Here is a 17,243-nt window from a genome sequence, read left to right as displayed (position 1 = left end):
ATGGACAGCTACAAAGCAGATGTGAGATCCTTTTGCACAAGTTTTTTAAAAAGGATCATGGTAATTGTTGTGATGCTTTGTTTCTGATAAGAATGAATTATATTATAGAAATAGAAATATATATAGTCCCCCCAAAATCTTTGGAGAATAAAAGCAAACCTTACATGGCTGGTAAGTGTTTGGGGAAGAAGTTGGAGTGGGAGATCAAGTTCATCAAGGCTTTATGTCTGTCTGTCTTAGAAGAGAAATTATCTGAGCTACAAGTTCTTATCATCAGTTAAATAAATAAGTAAAAAAAAACAGTAGGAAGTAGTGAAGAATGGGAAAGAGTAGACGCTCATTAAATGATGGATGGATGGATGGATGGATGGATGGATGGATGGATGGATGGATAGATGGAAAAGAAGACAGAACAATGGATGCCGGATAAGGGATAGACAACGCATGGATAATGAGTAAATGGTTGAATGAATAATGAATGAATTAATCAATTCCTTGATCAGTAGATGAATAAAGGGTAGGTGGATGGGTGGATGGATAGATGGATGGATGAACGACAGGTGATAGGTGGATGGATGATTGGTGAATGGATGGATGGATGGATGGATGGATGGATGGATGGGAAGATGAGTGGATGTATGGATGGATAATGGGTAGATGGATGAGTGGGTGGGTGGATGAATGTGTGGATGGATGTATAGGTGGATGGATGGATGGATGGGTGGATGGGAGGATGGATGGACAGGTGGATGGATGAATGGATGGATAGATGGATGGATGGATGGTTGGGTGGGTGAATGAATGGATGGGTGGATGGGTGAATGGATAGGTGGGTAGATGGATGGATGAATGAGTGAGTTGGTAGATGGATGGATGGATAGGTGGATGGATGGATGGAAAATGGGTGGGTTGGTAGATGGATGGATGGATAGATAGGTGGATGGATGAATGGATGGATGGATGTGTGGATGGGTGAATGGGTGGGTGGATGGATGGATGAATGGGTGGGTTGGTGGATGGATGGATGCATGCATGCATGGGTGGATGGTGGATGATAGGTGATGGGTAAATGGAATCAATGCATGGGGGAACAGATCATGAGGGAATAGATGTCAGAGGGATGAAGAGGAGGGCATATGAAACAAGTGCTCAGCAGGCATGAAGCCTTGCACGTGTGAGAGGCGCCCAGGACTGCACAATGGTGGCTCCTGAGTGGGTGGATGTGGGGTAGACATTACAATTACAAGTCCCAAATTTTCACCCAAGACTTATTCTCCTTATTTCCTCCTCCTTCTAAGGGAAACTTGCTTTCAGGGTGGCTACTACATTAATACATCATCAAAATGGTGGGTCCCAAAATAGAACCACTGGGCAGAGCCAGCGGACAGCCTTTCTGAGCCACCTTCTCTCCCATGCACCACCAGGGCCCTGAGATGGAGCAGAACGGAGCCATGCACAGGAAGATGTCAACAGCTAATCAAACACTTGCTTGTCTTCATATAGTGCTCCTAATTCTTCTGATCTTTCCTGCCTATGGCAGGAGATTGGCAGAGTAGGTGTTTCTGATAAGAGTAAGAGTTACCAGTGCAGAATTGCAGTCCCAGCTCTGACATTACCTGCAAGTTTAGGCACATTACTTACCTCTCTCATCCTCTCTCACCTGCAAAATGGAAACTATTGTAGAATCTGACTACCTCAAAGAATGGTTGAGAGCAGATAAAACACTTTGTTCAGTGTTGGGCAAATAGTAACTGCTATTCATAGTTATTATCAAGTCTTTTGACAGATGAAAATGTTGTAAAATTGACATCCATGAGGTCACTGAGAGGGGGAGTAAATTCTGGGAGTCTGGGAGGACTGGGTCCTCATTTACTGTGTGACTTTGGGTGTTAGAGTCTGTAAACGAGTCAAGATGGCGCCTGGCATTTTGCAGAGGGAGTGGTTTGTGAAGTAACGCCAGCGAGCCATTAAGTGTGGAGATTCCTTATTGGTTGACTGCTGCATCTAGTTTATGTTAATTAAGATAAGCTGTGTGGAATGTATATATACGTCTCCTGTCCTACAATAAACGGCTCCCACTCCTGCTGTATCAATGTCCACAAGTTGCTAGTCACCCCCCGGTTATTTTGCTGCAGCCAGACTGCGGCATTTGGGCAAATGTCTTTACCCCTCTGAGACTTCCTTTCTTCATCTTCATAATAAAGACTAGTACGAATGAGCTCTGAGGTTGGGGGTTCTCCATCAGGAATATAATCCCTGTATCTTCTTACACCTCATCCCCCACCACCAAGTGGACCCTCTTTTGCCTCTGAGCCTGAATGGCCAAGGTCAATGTTTCAAAGACCCTTACAGCTATACCAAGAATCAACAACCATTCCAGTTAGGAATTTTTATCCCCCTATTCCAGATGAGGACACCAAGGCTCAGGAGAGTGATGTGACTTTCCAAGGACACACACTTAGCACTTGGTGGACTAGAATTCAAACCCAAGCATGCTCACTGGAGAGCCAGAACTCTCCTACCCGGGCAGCACCCCTCCTGCCTGGGCCCGCAGCTCACGTTCCCAGAGATGGGAGGATCCGAGGGGTGGGGACACAGCACGGACTTTTCCAGGAGTGGGGGGGGGGGGCTTAAACATCAGGGTCCCTGTGTCAGTAGCTTCAGCCTCAATTCCCCTGGAAGGCACCACACACCCCAGGGGCACTTAGACCCCAGGGTCCAGCTCCTACCCTCACCACTACTGGGGACAGTGTGAGGATGGATTTGTCAAGCCGCTGGGGCAGCTGATGCTTTGGGGTGTGGACAGGCTCCTCTTTTGAGCAATTGTGTTCATTTTTTTCTCTTTCCTAGAAACCAGCCCATGGTCCATGGTCTGAATCAACTGTGAGGTTAGGCAAGTGACTTAGCGACTCTGGGCTGGATTCCTTCCCTAAAATGAAGACTTGGGGAAGGTGAGACTAGACTACTCCTAAGGCCACTCTAACTCTCTTAGATGTCAGGGTGTCCTTTCTTTGGGGAGGGTCACACATAACCAGGACCCTCTTCATTCCACAGAATAAAGATTTCCTGTCTCACACTCTCTGTACCTGCTGCCTGGGGCTCATCCCCCCCCCCCCAATCTGGTCCAACTGGGATGGGAACAGGGCGTTTCTTCCTAAAGTCCCTGAGCTCTGGGTTCCTCTTTCAGTTTTTGGCTCCACTCCAATCCCTACACCCCTCCATGGGCACTAAAAGGGATGTCACTCTAGAAGATTCTCCACCCAGCAAAGGGATGCAGGAGCCCCTGGGGAATGCTACACTTGGACTTAAGAAATATGGGACTTATGTCCAGGTTGTTATAAGACCTTAGGTTCTTCATCTGTAAAATGGACATAAAGCTGGTGTTTACTGTTAACAAGGATTAAATGAGATCAATAGGAATCGTTCAAGAACAGTAACAGCAACAATAATGTCACTAATTCATGCTCTGACTTCGGGCAAATCTTCCTGCCTTTCTGAGCTTCATTTGTCCATTTATAAGATGAGAATATCAATTTTTTCACCTTCTTCTCCAAGAAACTCTGAACAGCGTGGTGTCTTGGGACCGAGTGTCAAGGGACTCATATGTCAGTGATACCTCTGGGATCCACTTTCTGCTGCCCCCTGAGATCTGTGAACTGGTGAGGCTGTATTTGAGCTCCTCAAAGGTCCCCACTGTCCCCCCCCCACCCATTGTGGCTTAGGGACTAGATGCCCCAGGGGACAAAGTGGTTCATAAGAAGCTGACACTGGCAGGTGCTGTGAGTGATGTCCTCTCATTCCTGCAGCAAACAACCCTCCTCCACATGATGACTGAGTTCTTGAGCCCACCCCACACTCTGCCAGAGACCTCACCCTCTTTGGAAGCCAGGCTGAGTCCCAGAGTCACCTGCCACCTGGCTGTGGAAGGGAGGCCGGGCAGGGAAGCTGGCCGAACAAAAGCTCCTTATCTTGGGGCAGCCGTGAAACCTGAGCCCAGGAGCAGCCCGAGCTGCTCACCTGCTCGCGGGCACAGGCTGGGTGCAGATGGACACCCTGTCAGGATGGCAGCATACGCCACAGGAGGCTCTGCAGGGGCAGGATGCCATATCTCATCGTGGGGGTGTGGGGTGGCAGGAGAGAGCAGGTGTCTGGTCACCTGAGCTCACCACGATGTTTAAACAGGAGCCGTGACATTGGGCAAACAGCGCTCCAGTGAACCAGGGGCTCACCTCGGCTGCCTAAGGCTGTAGACCTGGGAGTCTTCCTCTCAGTGGGTTCAGTGTCCCTGAGTACAAAAACAGGAGCTGAGTTACAGCAATGTAACCTGATCTTTTTTTTTAATCTCAGATTTCTCTTCATAAGAATTTTGAGAATTAAACCCTCGTACGTGTGTATTTATTTATAAATTATTATGTGCGTTCTATTGACCCAGTGTATTATACACATCATAAAACACACCCCTCAGTCCTCCACGTGTAAAACAAGGGAACTGGATGATCTCTAAAGTCCCTTTAGTGCCACGGTTGTGGGGCGCTCTGTAGTCTGGTCTCCTCATCTAGACAATGTGCTTAGAGTTGCATTGTTTTTGTGGATTATTCATTCAACAAATATTTAATTGCCAACTGAGAGCCACTATATCAGGTGCAAAGACACGGCAAGGAAGAAAATGGATGCAGTCCCTGGCTCCGTGGTCCAAACAGTTCTCCTGTGAATCAAAAGCAGTCACACTGCTGTTTTTGAATGCTGGCAATTGTGTCGGCCCATTTTGTGTTAGTATAACAGACGCCTGGGATAATCAAACTTCTAAAGAGAGAAGGTTTATTTTGACTCACAATTTTAGAGGTTTCAATCCATGGTTGGGTGGCCCCGTGGCTTTGGCCTTTGGCAGCCCAGTATAGCAGAAGCACCTAATGGAGTGGGACCACTCACCTGGGGCCAGGAAGAAAAAGAGGCTGGTATCCCATAATCCCCTTTGATGGCATGCCCCCAAAGCCTAAAGGCCTTCCACTAAGCCACGCCCCCAAAGACCCAAAGGCCTTCCACTAGGCCACGCCCCTAAAGACCCAAAGGCCTTCCACTAGGCCACGCCCCCAAAGACCCAAAGGCCTTCCACTAGGCCACGCCCCCAAAGACCCAAAGGCCTTCCACTAGGCCTTTGGGGAATGCTTAAGACCCAAACTAGAGCAGTCATTGCACATAAGTATCAGACATGACAGTGATTCCAACAAAGGAGAGAGCCCTGCAATTGATGGATTCAACCAATGTCAATTTGGCCCTCTGCCATGTATCAGGTGAGCAAATAGACACAGTTCCTGTCTTCATGATGCCTAGCCTATTAGGAAAGACCAATGACTCTCAAATCAATATAAGCTACAAACATTTTGAGAACAGGTAAAAAGCAAGTCTGTCCTGGAGGGTGTGATCTAATCTGCAGCAGTCCCCCAGGAAATGGCATTTGAGCTGAGATCTGAAAGTGGGTTGGGTTTAAACTAGACACCAGGGAGAGGGCAAGCTTTCTAGTAGCATGTGCAAAGTTCCTGTGGCAAGAAGGAATATAGGCAATTTGGTAAGTGAAATGAATGGGATGCAGGTAGGAGAGGGGCAGAGCGTGTAGCATTTTAAAAATCATCTTGAGAATCTGGGCAGGAGATGGACCATGAAGAGAATCACAGGCCTTTTCAGGGTGTCAGCTCTGGATGCTGAGAAGCAGCGAATGCAGGAGAGTTTAGAGGACCTGCCTTGATTTTCAAAGAGGGTCTTCTGGCTGTATGTGGAGATGGGGGCAAAGGATAGAGACGGTGCTACAACTGTGATTGGCCTGAGATGGGATTGTCACACTGGCAATTGCCTAAGTTGATTGGACTTAAGACGAAATGAGCAAAACAAAACAAGCCACCCACAATTTAGAATGCAGACTCCAGTGACAGGAAGTATAGCCATGAGACAAGAACATACTTGGAGGCCAGGCGTGGTTGGCACATGCCTGCCATCCTGGCTCAGGAGGCTGAGGCAGGAGGATCACAGGTTCAAAGCCAGCCTTAGCAACTTAGTGAGGCCCTAAGCCACTTAGTGAAAACTTGTCTCAAAGTAGAAAATAAAGGGGGCTGGGAATGTGGCTCAGTGGTTGAGCACCCCTGGGTTCGATCCTTGGTACCAAAAAAAAAAAGAAGAAGAAGAAGATACTTGCATTCGGGCATTCAGGCAGACCTGAATTCAGGTCCTGGTTTCATCACAGATGAACTATGTGGCCTTGGACAAATCGCATCCCACCTCCCTGGTCTCAGTGTTTTCTCTGCAAAATGGACTGTACCACATGAGAACAGAACTCTGATTTCTCCTCCGGTTCTGACTTATCTGCCTTGTGGCCTTGTGCAAGCCATGCCTACTCTCTGACCCTCAGTCTCCTCATCTGTCCTGCAGTTGCTGTGAGGTTGGAACCAAATCACAGGTAGAATGTGCTTAGCACAGGGCTGGGCACAATAGTCACATGCATTTGGCACACACGTTCCCACCACGGGTGAGTGTGCACACACACCATGAGTACACACGCTTTGGGCCCAGATGGCACTTCTGTTCTTGCAGGAGCCTAACTGTCTTGTAAAATTCCAGGACACTCACCTGAGCTTCATTTTAATGAAGCCAGAGAATAGTGAACTGTTGGTGTCCCTGCACGGTAAATCCGCCAGCGGGATCCAAGCCCTGGGAACCCAGCAAACGGGGGATTCTCCTGATGAGAAATATTCATGTGCAGAGGATCTTCATATTTGTTTTGAACAGACCCACGCAGACACGAATGGCTTAATGACTGTTTTAGGGTTCGGCATTGTCCCTGTATTTGGTTTGGCTTTGTCTCGGTGACATCTTAATTCAGTGTTTTATTTCACGGATTTCCGCACACAGGCTGTGGCATATGGGGAGCTCCCTCAGCAAAATTGTAAATGGGGGTTGGGGGGATGGGGAGAGGGAGAGAGAGAGAGAGAGAGAGAGAGAGAGAGAGAGAGAGAGAGAGAGAGAGAAAGAAGACTATAGCTGCAAGGTGTGCAGTGAAGGGGGACCTCAGGTGCAGGCCTGGGTTTGCACCTATGGGGACGAGAGAGAGAGAAAGAGAGAGACCAAACTCCAGCTTCTGTCATGGGCACAAAATTTACCACTGCCATCTGAAAGTCTAAACAGTGTCTTTTTCAATTTCTCCATCCGATGGATCATAATCAGAGAGATTGTAAATTTCATGCTTGTCCTTAGCATATGAAGGGGCCCTGCTAGGCTTCTGACTCTCTTGTTCAAAGATGGCTGCGTGAGAGTCAGGGGAAGGGAACTGAGAATATCAGATCAGACTCAGGACCCTGACCCAGAGGACAGGAGCCCCCTGAGAACCTAGGAGCTGAGGACCTGGGAAGTCCTTAGCAGGCTAGTAAGACCCCACTGGATCTAGTTCCTGCTACATCTTAGGAGTCTTCGCCTGCACTCCTCCCTGCTTCAGCTACACTGCCTCCTTACTATTCCTCAAATACCCCCAACTAACTTCTACCTCAGGACCTTTGCACTGGCTCTTCCCTCTGTCTCACTCCCCCCCCCCCCCGCCCCTGGTTATCCTTCAAGCGTGCTCCCTCCCTTCATCCAGGTTTTGACCCCTCCCTCAAACAAAGCAGCCCCCTTTCTCTCCCTTTGACCCGGTTCCCCATGAGTTATCTTTACAGCTTTCCTTGCCACCAGCTCTTCTATTATTTCACTATTTGGTTCTTCACTTATTGCCTTCCCTCCCTGCCCCCCTACGCAAAAGTAAGGATGTCCCCCTGGTCACTCGCTGCCGTATTGAGTCATAGGTCAATAAAACTGTCGAGTGAGTGAATAAATGAAGGAGTGGATTAAATCATGACTTGATGTTTTTAGCCAGAGGCAGCTTCTTCCACGTGGGACTTTCATTCTTCTGTGGTTAACTGTTCCTCTGACATTTGTGGGTTCACTGCCATCCCCCCATCAACCCTGGTTACTCAAGGAATGAGGCTGGATTTCATATTAGCTGCAGCTGGACCGTGAAGGCTGAGAAACTTAACAGCCCACGCCGGAGACCACGGTGGGGAGGTTGGAAAGCTAATGTCGCGTGGGCCGTCCCTTCCCACCGCACCTTGTCTTCACCACTGAATAGCCCCCCGCGGGTAACCCCGATCCAGATACTTAAAAGGGAGGAGAAATGGGCTCCGAGAACCTACCGGGTGCAAAGACCTTGTTCATTCTGACCGTTCTTGGCGTTGGTGGATGACAATTGGTGAAATAAAAAGAATCGTGCCCATTTTACAGATGGAGTAACTAAGGGTATCCGTGTGACCGTAAGCAAAGGACTCCGTGCCTCCCGGACGCATCTCCCTCCTCTGTTTTCCTGCTTTCCCGTCTTCATTCCCACCCACTTTAAGACATCTGCCTCCTACCCAAGTGACTGTGTCTATGTCGGCCACTAAATTCTGAAGCCCTCCAAGGGACAGCAAGCGTTTCCTTCAACTTTTTCCCTGTGATAGGCCTGGCACGTTGGAAGAATAAAAGCCACAATTTATTATTAATAACCAGCGCTCACACGGATGGAGTCCTTCCTAGGTGCCAAGGCACTTTCCATAAACGACCTCAGTCAGTCCTCTAAAGGGCTCTTGGGGGTGCTTGCTATTATTAGCCCCATTTTATGGATAAGGAGACTGAGACTGAAAAAAACCCATGATTTGCCAAAAGTCTCACAGCCGTTTGGTGTTTGCAAAAGGTAACAGGAAATACTTCTCTGGATTGGTTTCCCTGTGGGGGCAGGGGGGATTTTTCAGGGTTTTTTGGGTAGCTCCGCAGATCTCCAGCGGTGGCTCTTGAGGAAATTCCAGAATCATATTTGGAAGTGTATATAGGATATTGGGGGAAGTTGAGAGGTGAGGCCAGGGGGGCTGAGCAGCACCACACCCCCAGCCCAGGAGGTGAGGGGCTGAGCTCTCTAGGTGACCCATGTCATGGCAGCTTTGGATGGAGTTCCTACGCGCCAGGCACTGGCCACGCTCTTTATGTGAATAATTTCATTCACTCCTCATCACCACCCCATGAGAACAATATTTCACAGATGGGCAGGCCAAGGCACAAAGGAGCCAAGTGACCAGCAGGTCCCAGAGCTAGGACATGGCGACACAGGACCCGATCCTGGGTAGATCTGACTTCAGAGCTCAGGTCTCTCCTCCCTCTGTTTCCCAATCTCAGAAATACCCGCTCACACCTCACACGAACTTGTGGTCACAAACCATTAAAGAGCCCGGGTTTGGCTGAGCCCCTAAGAAGTCTTCTACCTCGAGGGAAGGTAAATCCAGCCACTCTAGAGAAAGAATAGTTTTAAAATATAGGGTGCCTCGGCAGCAGGCCCAGCGCGCTCATAAAGCAGGCTTCTCTCCTAGTTACGGGAGTTAGGATTTGGGGGCTGCTTCCTCTATGTGGTGTCCTGCAGTGGGGGTGAGATCAGGTAGCATTTAGTCCAACCCCCTGCGCTCCTATCAGCTGACATGTCTTCTTGCAGAGCCAGACAGACATCTCCATCTAAGGAGCCTCATTCTGATGCTAGGCAAGTGGAATGTATTTGTAGCGTGTGTGTCTTTCGGGTGGCATTGATCTGGGGGTGGGGCTGGGAGGGGGGCTCATCTGTGGCCGGATCTGGACCACGTGTTCTCATCAATCGATGCATCCAACGTTCAGTGAGCATCTACCACACCCTCGTTCTTGACACAGCGCGTTTAACAAGGGAACACAGCACAATGTTAAAAGTGACCCCTTCCCCAGCCTCGGGCCCCGTTCAACAAATTTCACCTTTCAGACACAGAAAGGTTTGACCCAAACAATAACACTCTCCTCCCAGAGAAAACCACTTATTCATGGTCAGGGCAAGCATTCTCCGTGACCTTTGGTGCGTTGGTCCTTAACCACAGGCTGTCAGGGAAGTGGCTTCCAAATACCCCTCACCCTGCTCCCAGGATGGAGTCAGCACAAATGTGCTAACTGATCTCTCCGCACCAAGGGGCGTCTCCAATTAAATGGTTCAAAGGCATTTTTTTTTCCCCTGCCTTACAGTTTGGCCATCTTTCCCTTGATGCAGTAAAAGCTCTGATCGTTTGGAATTTATGATCCTTTGGACAGGGACTGGGCTGAGGTCTGCTTCTGGACGGTTCTGCATAGAAAGGATTTTCGAAGAAAATGAACAGCTTGCCAGATGAATTGTAAAGAGAATGCTCACTGCCTTTAAGGGCGTCCCTGTTCTAGCCCTTTAAGAACACTCACAGATCCACAAACAATTCTTATGCTAATTTCAAATGATTTTTCCATGTTCAGTTGGTCCCCAGCGACCACCAGCGATATGATGACTGGGACTTCAGCTGCCTTCAAACGCTGGGTTTGCCCTGAGCCGAAACTTCTTAGGTACAAACTTTTTTCGGCTAAGCAATCAACAAAGGGAATTAAGTCAGCGCCAGGCCCTTCGTTGGTGGGGATAAAAGAGGGGTCCCTCTGCGCTTAGAGGAAGCTTGTGGATTCCCTCTGGCTTCCCTACTAGTTGGCATTGTCCTAGTTTGTCTGTGGGTGACCCTCACTGTGGCTCACCTGCAATGGTCCCTTTCAGATTTTTCCATCCTGCAAAATAATAATTATGAACAACGTCCCTTTCCTTCTTAAAGACTTCTTACTATGTACTCTAAGTTATGTGATCACCGTAAATTCGACAACACTCAGGGATTAAAACTGGGATTTTTTTTTTTTCCGAAGAGTTAGAGCTTTATGGGTCTTTCCTATACAAATCAAAAGAATGGTCCCTACGGACATTGGACCAATCAATCTAGAATCCAAGTACTTCACTATTCTCCACTCTGTTTCTGAAATAGTCAGACCCCACCCCACACACACTACCTGTGTATTAATTAATTCTTATCTCAATGCAATTAAAACTTCGAGATTAGCCGGGCGTGGTGGTGCACACCTGTCATCCCAGCGGCTCAGGAGGCTGAGGCAGGGGGATCGTGAGTTCAAAGCCAGCCTCAGCAATTTAGCGAGGCCCTAAGCAACTCAGTGAGACCCTGTCTCTAAATAAAATACAAAGTAGGGCTGGGGATGTGGCTCAGTGGTTGCACACCCCTGAGTTCAATCCCTACTACCAAAACAAACAAACAAAAAACCTTCAAGATGTTGATGGTCAGCATTATTCGAGGAAGACATGGAAAGGCGTATGCAACACAATACCTAGGAACAGTTGATTTCCCATTAGCCACTGTAAGCTTTGTTACAGAACCCACGTCTACTAAACAAACACTGTGTGCCGCACACCAGAGGGAGGGCTTTACCAGCTTCAGTCCTCCTCTCCCTCCATGTAGGGTGCCAACTCTTACTACTTCTGCTTTCAAACTGACAAGCCAGCTCAGCCAGGTAGAGCTACTTGTTCAGGATGCTCAGTAAGTGATAGAACCAGGTCCGGATTCCAGGCTGTCTTATGTTCCAATCAGTTTCTTAACCACGATGATAGACCGTCTCCCGCTCTGCTATACTGTTCTGACATTTGAGTCAGACATCTGCTTGCAATTGGATACATGATAAAGCTGTTCCTCATCAAGTATGTCTCATGGAGGGGGGAGGGAGGAGGGAGGAGGGGGGAGGGAGCAGGGGGGAGGAGGGAGGAGGGGAAGGAGGAGGGAGGGGCTGAGGGGCTTCTGCTGGAGCGGATGTGATGGATGCATGTTTCTGTGAGATCAACAAATGGATCCTATACTTCTGTCCTGGTGCTCAATTATCTTCGGAAGATACACTTAAAACATCCTGGGGAAGCTCATTCAGGGGGAAATATTAAACAAATATACAGTGTGCACCTAACAGGACTGGGTTCCCCGGCCCCTCCTCCATCTCCCTGCAGACAGCTCTACTTGTGCGGATCTGCTGACTGTGAGCTGGGTTTGAGTCATGGAACTCAACAACATCTCTGATGAGAATGAGTCTCTAGATTTTCTCTGAAAAACAGTCACGGGAGTGGGGGGGGGGAGGCAAATGATGCCAGTGGCTCTGTCCTTTTTTCCTCCTAAGAACTCTGCTTTGGCAAACCTGGTGCTTTTAAGTTTAAGTCACTACAGAACACCGGAAAGGAAGTAGAAACTGACGACCCCTGGAGGAGGCTGCTGGGGTGAGGTTTGAGAGCCCATCTTACGAAAAGACAGCTCAATCCCAGCCTTGAACACAAACCTCCCATGCTCCCGGTCGAACCCACACCAAGAAAAACACCCATAAAACTGGGATCTGTTCCACAGAGAGGCCACGCCTGTTACAGAAGTATTAAACAGGATCCTCCTAGCATGACATAAATCGAGGGCTTGTAGCTCAGACTTTAACCTCAGGAGAGAGGAGACCCAAGACATTAAAAGAAACCCAGAGAGAAATGAAAACAGGGGGCATATGTGGGAGCTGTCGTAAAAGGTCTCAGACAGATTAAATCAGAATTATCCCAAAGCCACCGAAAGCAGGAGGGTTCGGGACACTGGGTAGAAAATTTATGTGATTGACACAACGACCAAGAAAAAGGCATGTTAGTACCAGCCAGACAAAACAAGGAAATACTAAGGGAAGTAGACAGGGACAAGCTTTTCTGAATTAGAGCCCCATCAGGAATCTGCTTCCTCCCCCCTCTGTGCTCCTAAAATAGATGAGAAACTCTGGACCAAATGCCACACTTGGCGTTTCCAATCAAAATCCCCGAGTCCCTCCTACAAGGGCATAATCTTTGGCCAGTGCAGCATCTGATTTGCCAACTGTAGGTACACTCCAAAGGTGGATCGGATGGCAGAGAACCAGGAAGATAAAACTGCTGACGTCAAAACTCTCTACAAAGAACCTCTTTCGGAGCAGGGAAGCGTCAGCTTTTAATGGCATTTGGCCTTATTGTTCCCCTTCTCCAGCCTGACAGTGGCTTCCCCCTCCCTCTCCTCTGCAAATACTATCTGCGGCTTGAAGCCTGCTGCACCCCACTGGCCCATGGTGTTTCTTGGTCACCCGGTCCCAACAGGGGACATCCATTTTTTTTTTCTAAAGACTTATCTGAGCTTCTATCCGACTAGAGGAAAGTTCTGCAGTATGGGTTTTATTTTTGCAGGTGTGATTCCCCGTCGACCCCATACCTACTGCAAAGTTCAGATCGAGTTGTCCCAGAACAAGCCTTCTGTCCAAAACACTTTCTCAAACATGTTTTCAATCTACTCCCTAATGTCGCCTGCCAGGATTAATAAATCCACCAAGTGGTCCCCCCTGGCCCGCTTCTTCCTTTTTTTGCCCGCCAAACCGCACATCCAACACTAGCAAAAGAGGAGTTTCCATCCTGCCTTGATTCTCCCTGACAGAGGGCACAGCCTTCTTCCTTTCTTCTCAAACTCCTCTAAATGGAATGACTTATCAAAAGAAGGGGGGGGGGTTCTCTATCTTGGAACGCTTCGGTTCTCCCCAGCCCCCTCATCTCTTCACCCCACATCTTGTTCCGCCTCTTTCTGCCTTTCATTTCTTCCCTTTTCTCCTCCTGGATCATTTTATTTTATTTTATTTTATTACCACCACTCCAGGATCTGCTACCATCCCTGAGTTCAAAGCAATCAGCGTCTTTTTGAAAAACCAAATAAAACTCTACCAAGATCATCTTCATGATTTCGGAAGACTCCTCGAGCTCAGAATCCCAGTTTTGGACGCTGGAGAGGAGAGAATTTGGTGGCAGTGGCAGCAGCAGCGGCCCAAAAGGCGTGGAGGAGGGTGCTGTTTTGGGTGTATTTGAGGGAACAACATATGGGCTTTTTGTCAAAACGCTCAGAGCTCCCTGGTTTCTGAGCTGAGGATAGCAATGTGCGGCTGCCTTTGCCCAGGGTTCCAGCCGGTTCACCCCTCACCTTGCCCAACATTCCCCAATCACCCCCTATCCACCATTCCTTTGGCCCCTGCCCTCTGAGCTCTGTGATACCAAGAAAAGTTTTTCAGTCAAGTCATACCCCAGCCGCACCGCCCACCCTAAGAAAGCAAAAAATCTCTTGCATAGGAGCAATAGGGTCCGTGCAGCGTCTGTCCCCAAAGAATCCCCGTCCCTCTCACCAGCTTCTTCCTCAACACAAGCAATTAGTTCCCATGTTCCAGCGGGAGACACCGAGTAGTGACGGGAAGAGACAGCCCAGCTGCCTGCATCCACCCCTCACCGCTCCGGGGCACAGGCCAGAAAGGGGGACCTTCCGGGGTCTCCCCTCTTAAGAACGAGGTCCTTACCTTGGCAGCGGCTTGCGGGCCGTGATACTAGCAACAATGATGCTCTCGGGACGCGGGGTGGCCACCGCTTTGAAGGTTCCTCGCCAGAACTTCTCAAAAAGCTGCTTCTCGCCCTGCTGAACGCTCGCCATAGCCAACCCCAAGGGGGCCGCGGGGCGCCCGGGCGCTGTCCGAAGTGCTGAAACGTGGCTTCCAAACGGGGGCGCAGCCGGCTCCGGGCGCTGTCCGCGGGAAAGCCAGAGGGGTGGGGTGGGAGGATCCGAGTTCGGGGCGGGGGATGGGGCGCCCGGGTCTGGACAGGCAGCGGGGCCAGAGGGCTCGTCCGCCGGCTTTCGTCGCCTTCTGGGCTGGCTCTGGGCTGCGCTCCCAGCTCGCAGGGCTGCGCAGCCCGGGAAGGGCCAGCAGGGCCGGCTTCCGCGGCAGCGCTGGGAGAGCAGAGGCGACCGGGTCGTCCGGGTGTGCGTGCGCGTGTGAGCTCCGGCGCGCCCGGGTTTTGTCTCTCGCACAATGTGACGTTTCAAGAGGAGGCTGGTCGCGCGAGCTGCACTTGCCTCCCCCCCCCCCCCATCTCTCCTCCTTCCCACCCACCCCCTCCTCCTCTGGCTCAGCCTCCTGCCGCCATCTGCATAACAAAAGCCCGCAGGTCTTGGGAGGAGAAAGGGCGGGGCGTGCGCCTGTCACCAAGGCCCCGCGGCCACGGAGTTGCAGCGCTGACCCTACTGAGAAGCTGCCCCCCACCCCGGGCTCAGCCAGGCAGGGAATCCTGCTTCCCGGCTCTTTCTCCTCCTCCATCATCGTGGGCCTACCCCCCCACCACCATACTTTCCTTGTGCACCCCCGAGGCTCGGCCACCTCCCTTCCCAAGTCTTGCAGTGATCTCCTATTAAAGGGCCCAGTGAAAAACTTCACCGATTCGCTCAGGCCAGCCTGCCCCCTTCGCTGCTGGGAGGGACCGCCCAGGCCCCGCAAAGGGGGTCCCTGGCGTTCCTCTATGCGCCCGGGGGCCGCGAGATCTCCACCACCCAGAAAGTGCCATTTAATGGACAATCCGTCACCAATTCGGCTTCTCGCCATCTGCCGAGCCGGCCCCCACCCGCAGAGGGGCGCAGCGTTACATCTGTGCCTGGGGCGCGGCAAAGGGGATCTCCTTTGTGCCTCTCAGCCAGCCTGCCCAACGTCCCCGCTACCGAAGCCTTCCCAAGGAAGGGGACCCCTCCCACACACACACTTTCCACTTCTGGGGAATTCGGGGAGCAGCCGCTTTTCGGGAAGGGGATACGTTTTTGTAAAAGAAAGAGCTAAAAGGGGGGAGAGTTTGGGGCGGGGTCTGGGGACTCCAAGGGGACAGTAACTTTTCGGGCTCTCCTCCCCCATCTTCTACCCCTCCCCCCGCCCTTCCAACCTAATCCCAGCAAATGGTGCGGCTTTGGGATCTCAAACTCCAGACGCATAGGATCTGGGCTGAATTCTTCTTGCTTTCCTAGGTTGTTGTTGTTATTATTATTAAAAGAGGCGATCTTTGCGGGACCCCTTAGCCCATCTCTCTCGAATCGCTCCTCTCTCCCATCCCTGGGCTGGAAACTCTTGGAAGGAGGCTTTGTTGAGTCTTACAGCCCCCGAGGACCCGGCACCCGGTCCCGGCCACAGCGGGGACAAACCTATGATTCTTGCTGATACTGGTAACCGTGGGGACAGAGCAAAGGGCAGGGACATCAATGTGAACTTCAGAAATTCTTTGAAAGGGAACGGGAGCTAAACAGGGGGATGAGGCTAAGAGGAAGAGAGGATAAGATGGGGACAAGAGAAGCAAGAACCCCGGAGTAAGAGTATGCGTCTGGAAGAACACACACGTCTGTGTATTGTTTGTGGGGCTGATGAGGAGGGCCGAGAGCGCAGTCTGCTCGGCAGTGACCCCTTCTGGTCGACAGCTAGAGGTGCACTGACGGCTTTTTAAGTGGGTAGCACCTTCCTGGTGGTGCAGTTAGGGCTGGGATACTTGGAGGTGGCGGAGAGTGAAGAGGAGGTTCGCTCCTGGCCTCCCACTTGATCCTCACCCCATGCTGCAAACCCCCCCATTCCTCGATTGCCCTCAGGCCCTGTTTTCCACCTGCAGTTGATGTCACTTTAAATGCAGTAGCCTGGGATATTTAAAACGATCCTTAGTCATGACAATGGGGGGGTCTGCCCTGAGTCACTTGCGGGAGATAGGTGGGATCCTCCTCCCACGAAGTCAATCAACCTCTCCCAGCTGTGTTTCTGTTCTTAATTCCTAGAGGGTTGTCAAAGCTCCCAGGTGCACACCATTCCCTCCTCGGAACCCCACGGCAGGCAGCTCAAGTGGGAGAAAGAAGTTACTCTTACTACCTGTTAAAGATGAGGAAGTGGAGCCAGGGAGGTGGCAGCACACCTGTAATCCAATATAATTCCGGAGGCTGAGGCAGGAGGATCCCAAGTTCGAGGCCAGCCTCAACAACGTAGCAAGCCTCTAAGCCACGTAGGCCGTGTCTCAAAATTAAAATAAATAAATCAAAGGGACTAAAAAGACACAGTTTCTGCTTTTGCTTGGGAGTGGGGCCAGGGGATACTAGACATTGGCAGGCAAAACCCATCCAATACCAACGGGCAAAGTACTCCTTGGTGTTGAGCCTTCTAGAGTTGGGAGTCTCCTGCAATAAACTCACTTTCCTGTGCTTCAGTTTCTTCATCACTAACATGAAGAAGCTATGGAGATTGAATATCACAGGTTTAAATAGACTGTGAGGACTCAAGGGACTCACACAGTACACAGTCCTAGGAGCAGAGCTCTGGAACGTGGTTCCTAAAACACCAATTATTTTTCCAATGACCGAGAGCGCATTGGTCAGGAGTGAGACAGAAGTAGAGTATGAAGCCCAGCTCTGCCTCAGTTTCCCCCTCTGTGAAATGGAGGCATTTTATAGGATCGTTGTGATTAAAGAAGATTTCACCCA

General features: G+C 50.2%; 1 protein-coding gene across 1 annotated transcript in view; it reads right to left on the bottom strand.

The window, feature by feature from the left end:
* Positions 1-14,405, bottom strand: part of Srrm4 (serine/arginine repetitive matrix 4) — a 144,305-nt gene extending 129,900 nt beyond the window's left edge. Inside the window, exon 1 of the mRNA XM_027923207.2 lies at positions 14,275-14,405. Coding sequence (XP_027779008.2) covers positions 14,275-14,405 — 131 coding nt within the window. The remainder of the gene's footprint in view (positions 1-14,274) is intronic.
* Between the last annotated feature and the right edge of the window lie 2,838 nt (positions 14,406-17,243).

This window comes from Marmota flaviventris, chromosome 1 (genome assembly GCF_047511675.1).
Source record: "Marmota flaviventris isolate mMarFla1 chromosome 1, mMarFla1.hap1, whole genome shotgun sequence".
Lineage (NCBI taxonomy): Eukaryota > Metazoa > Chordata > Mammalia > Rodentia > Sciuridae > Marmota > Marmota flaviventris.
Note: the sequence above shows the minus strand (reverse complement) of the source record. Positions and strands in the feature narration are given on the sequence as shown.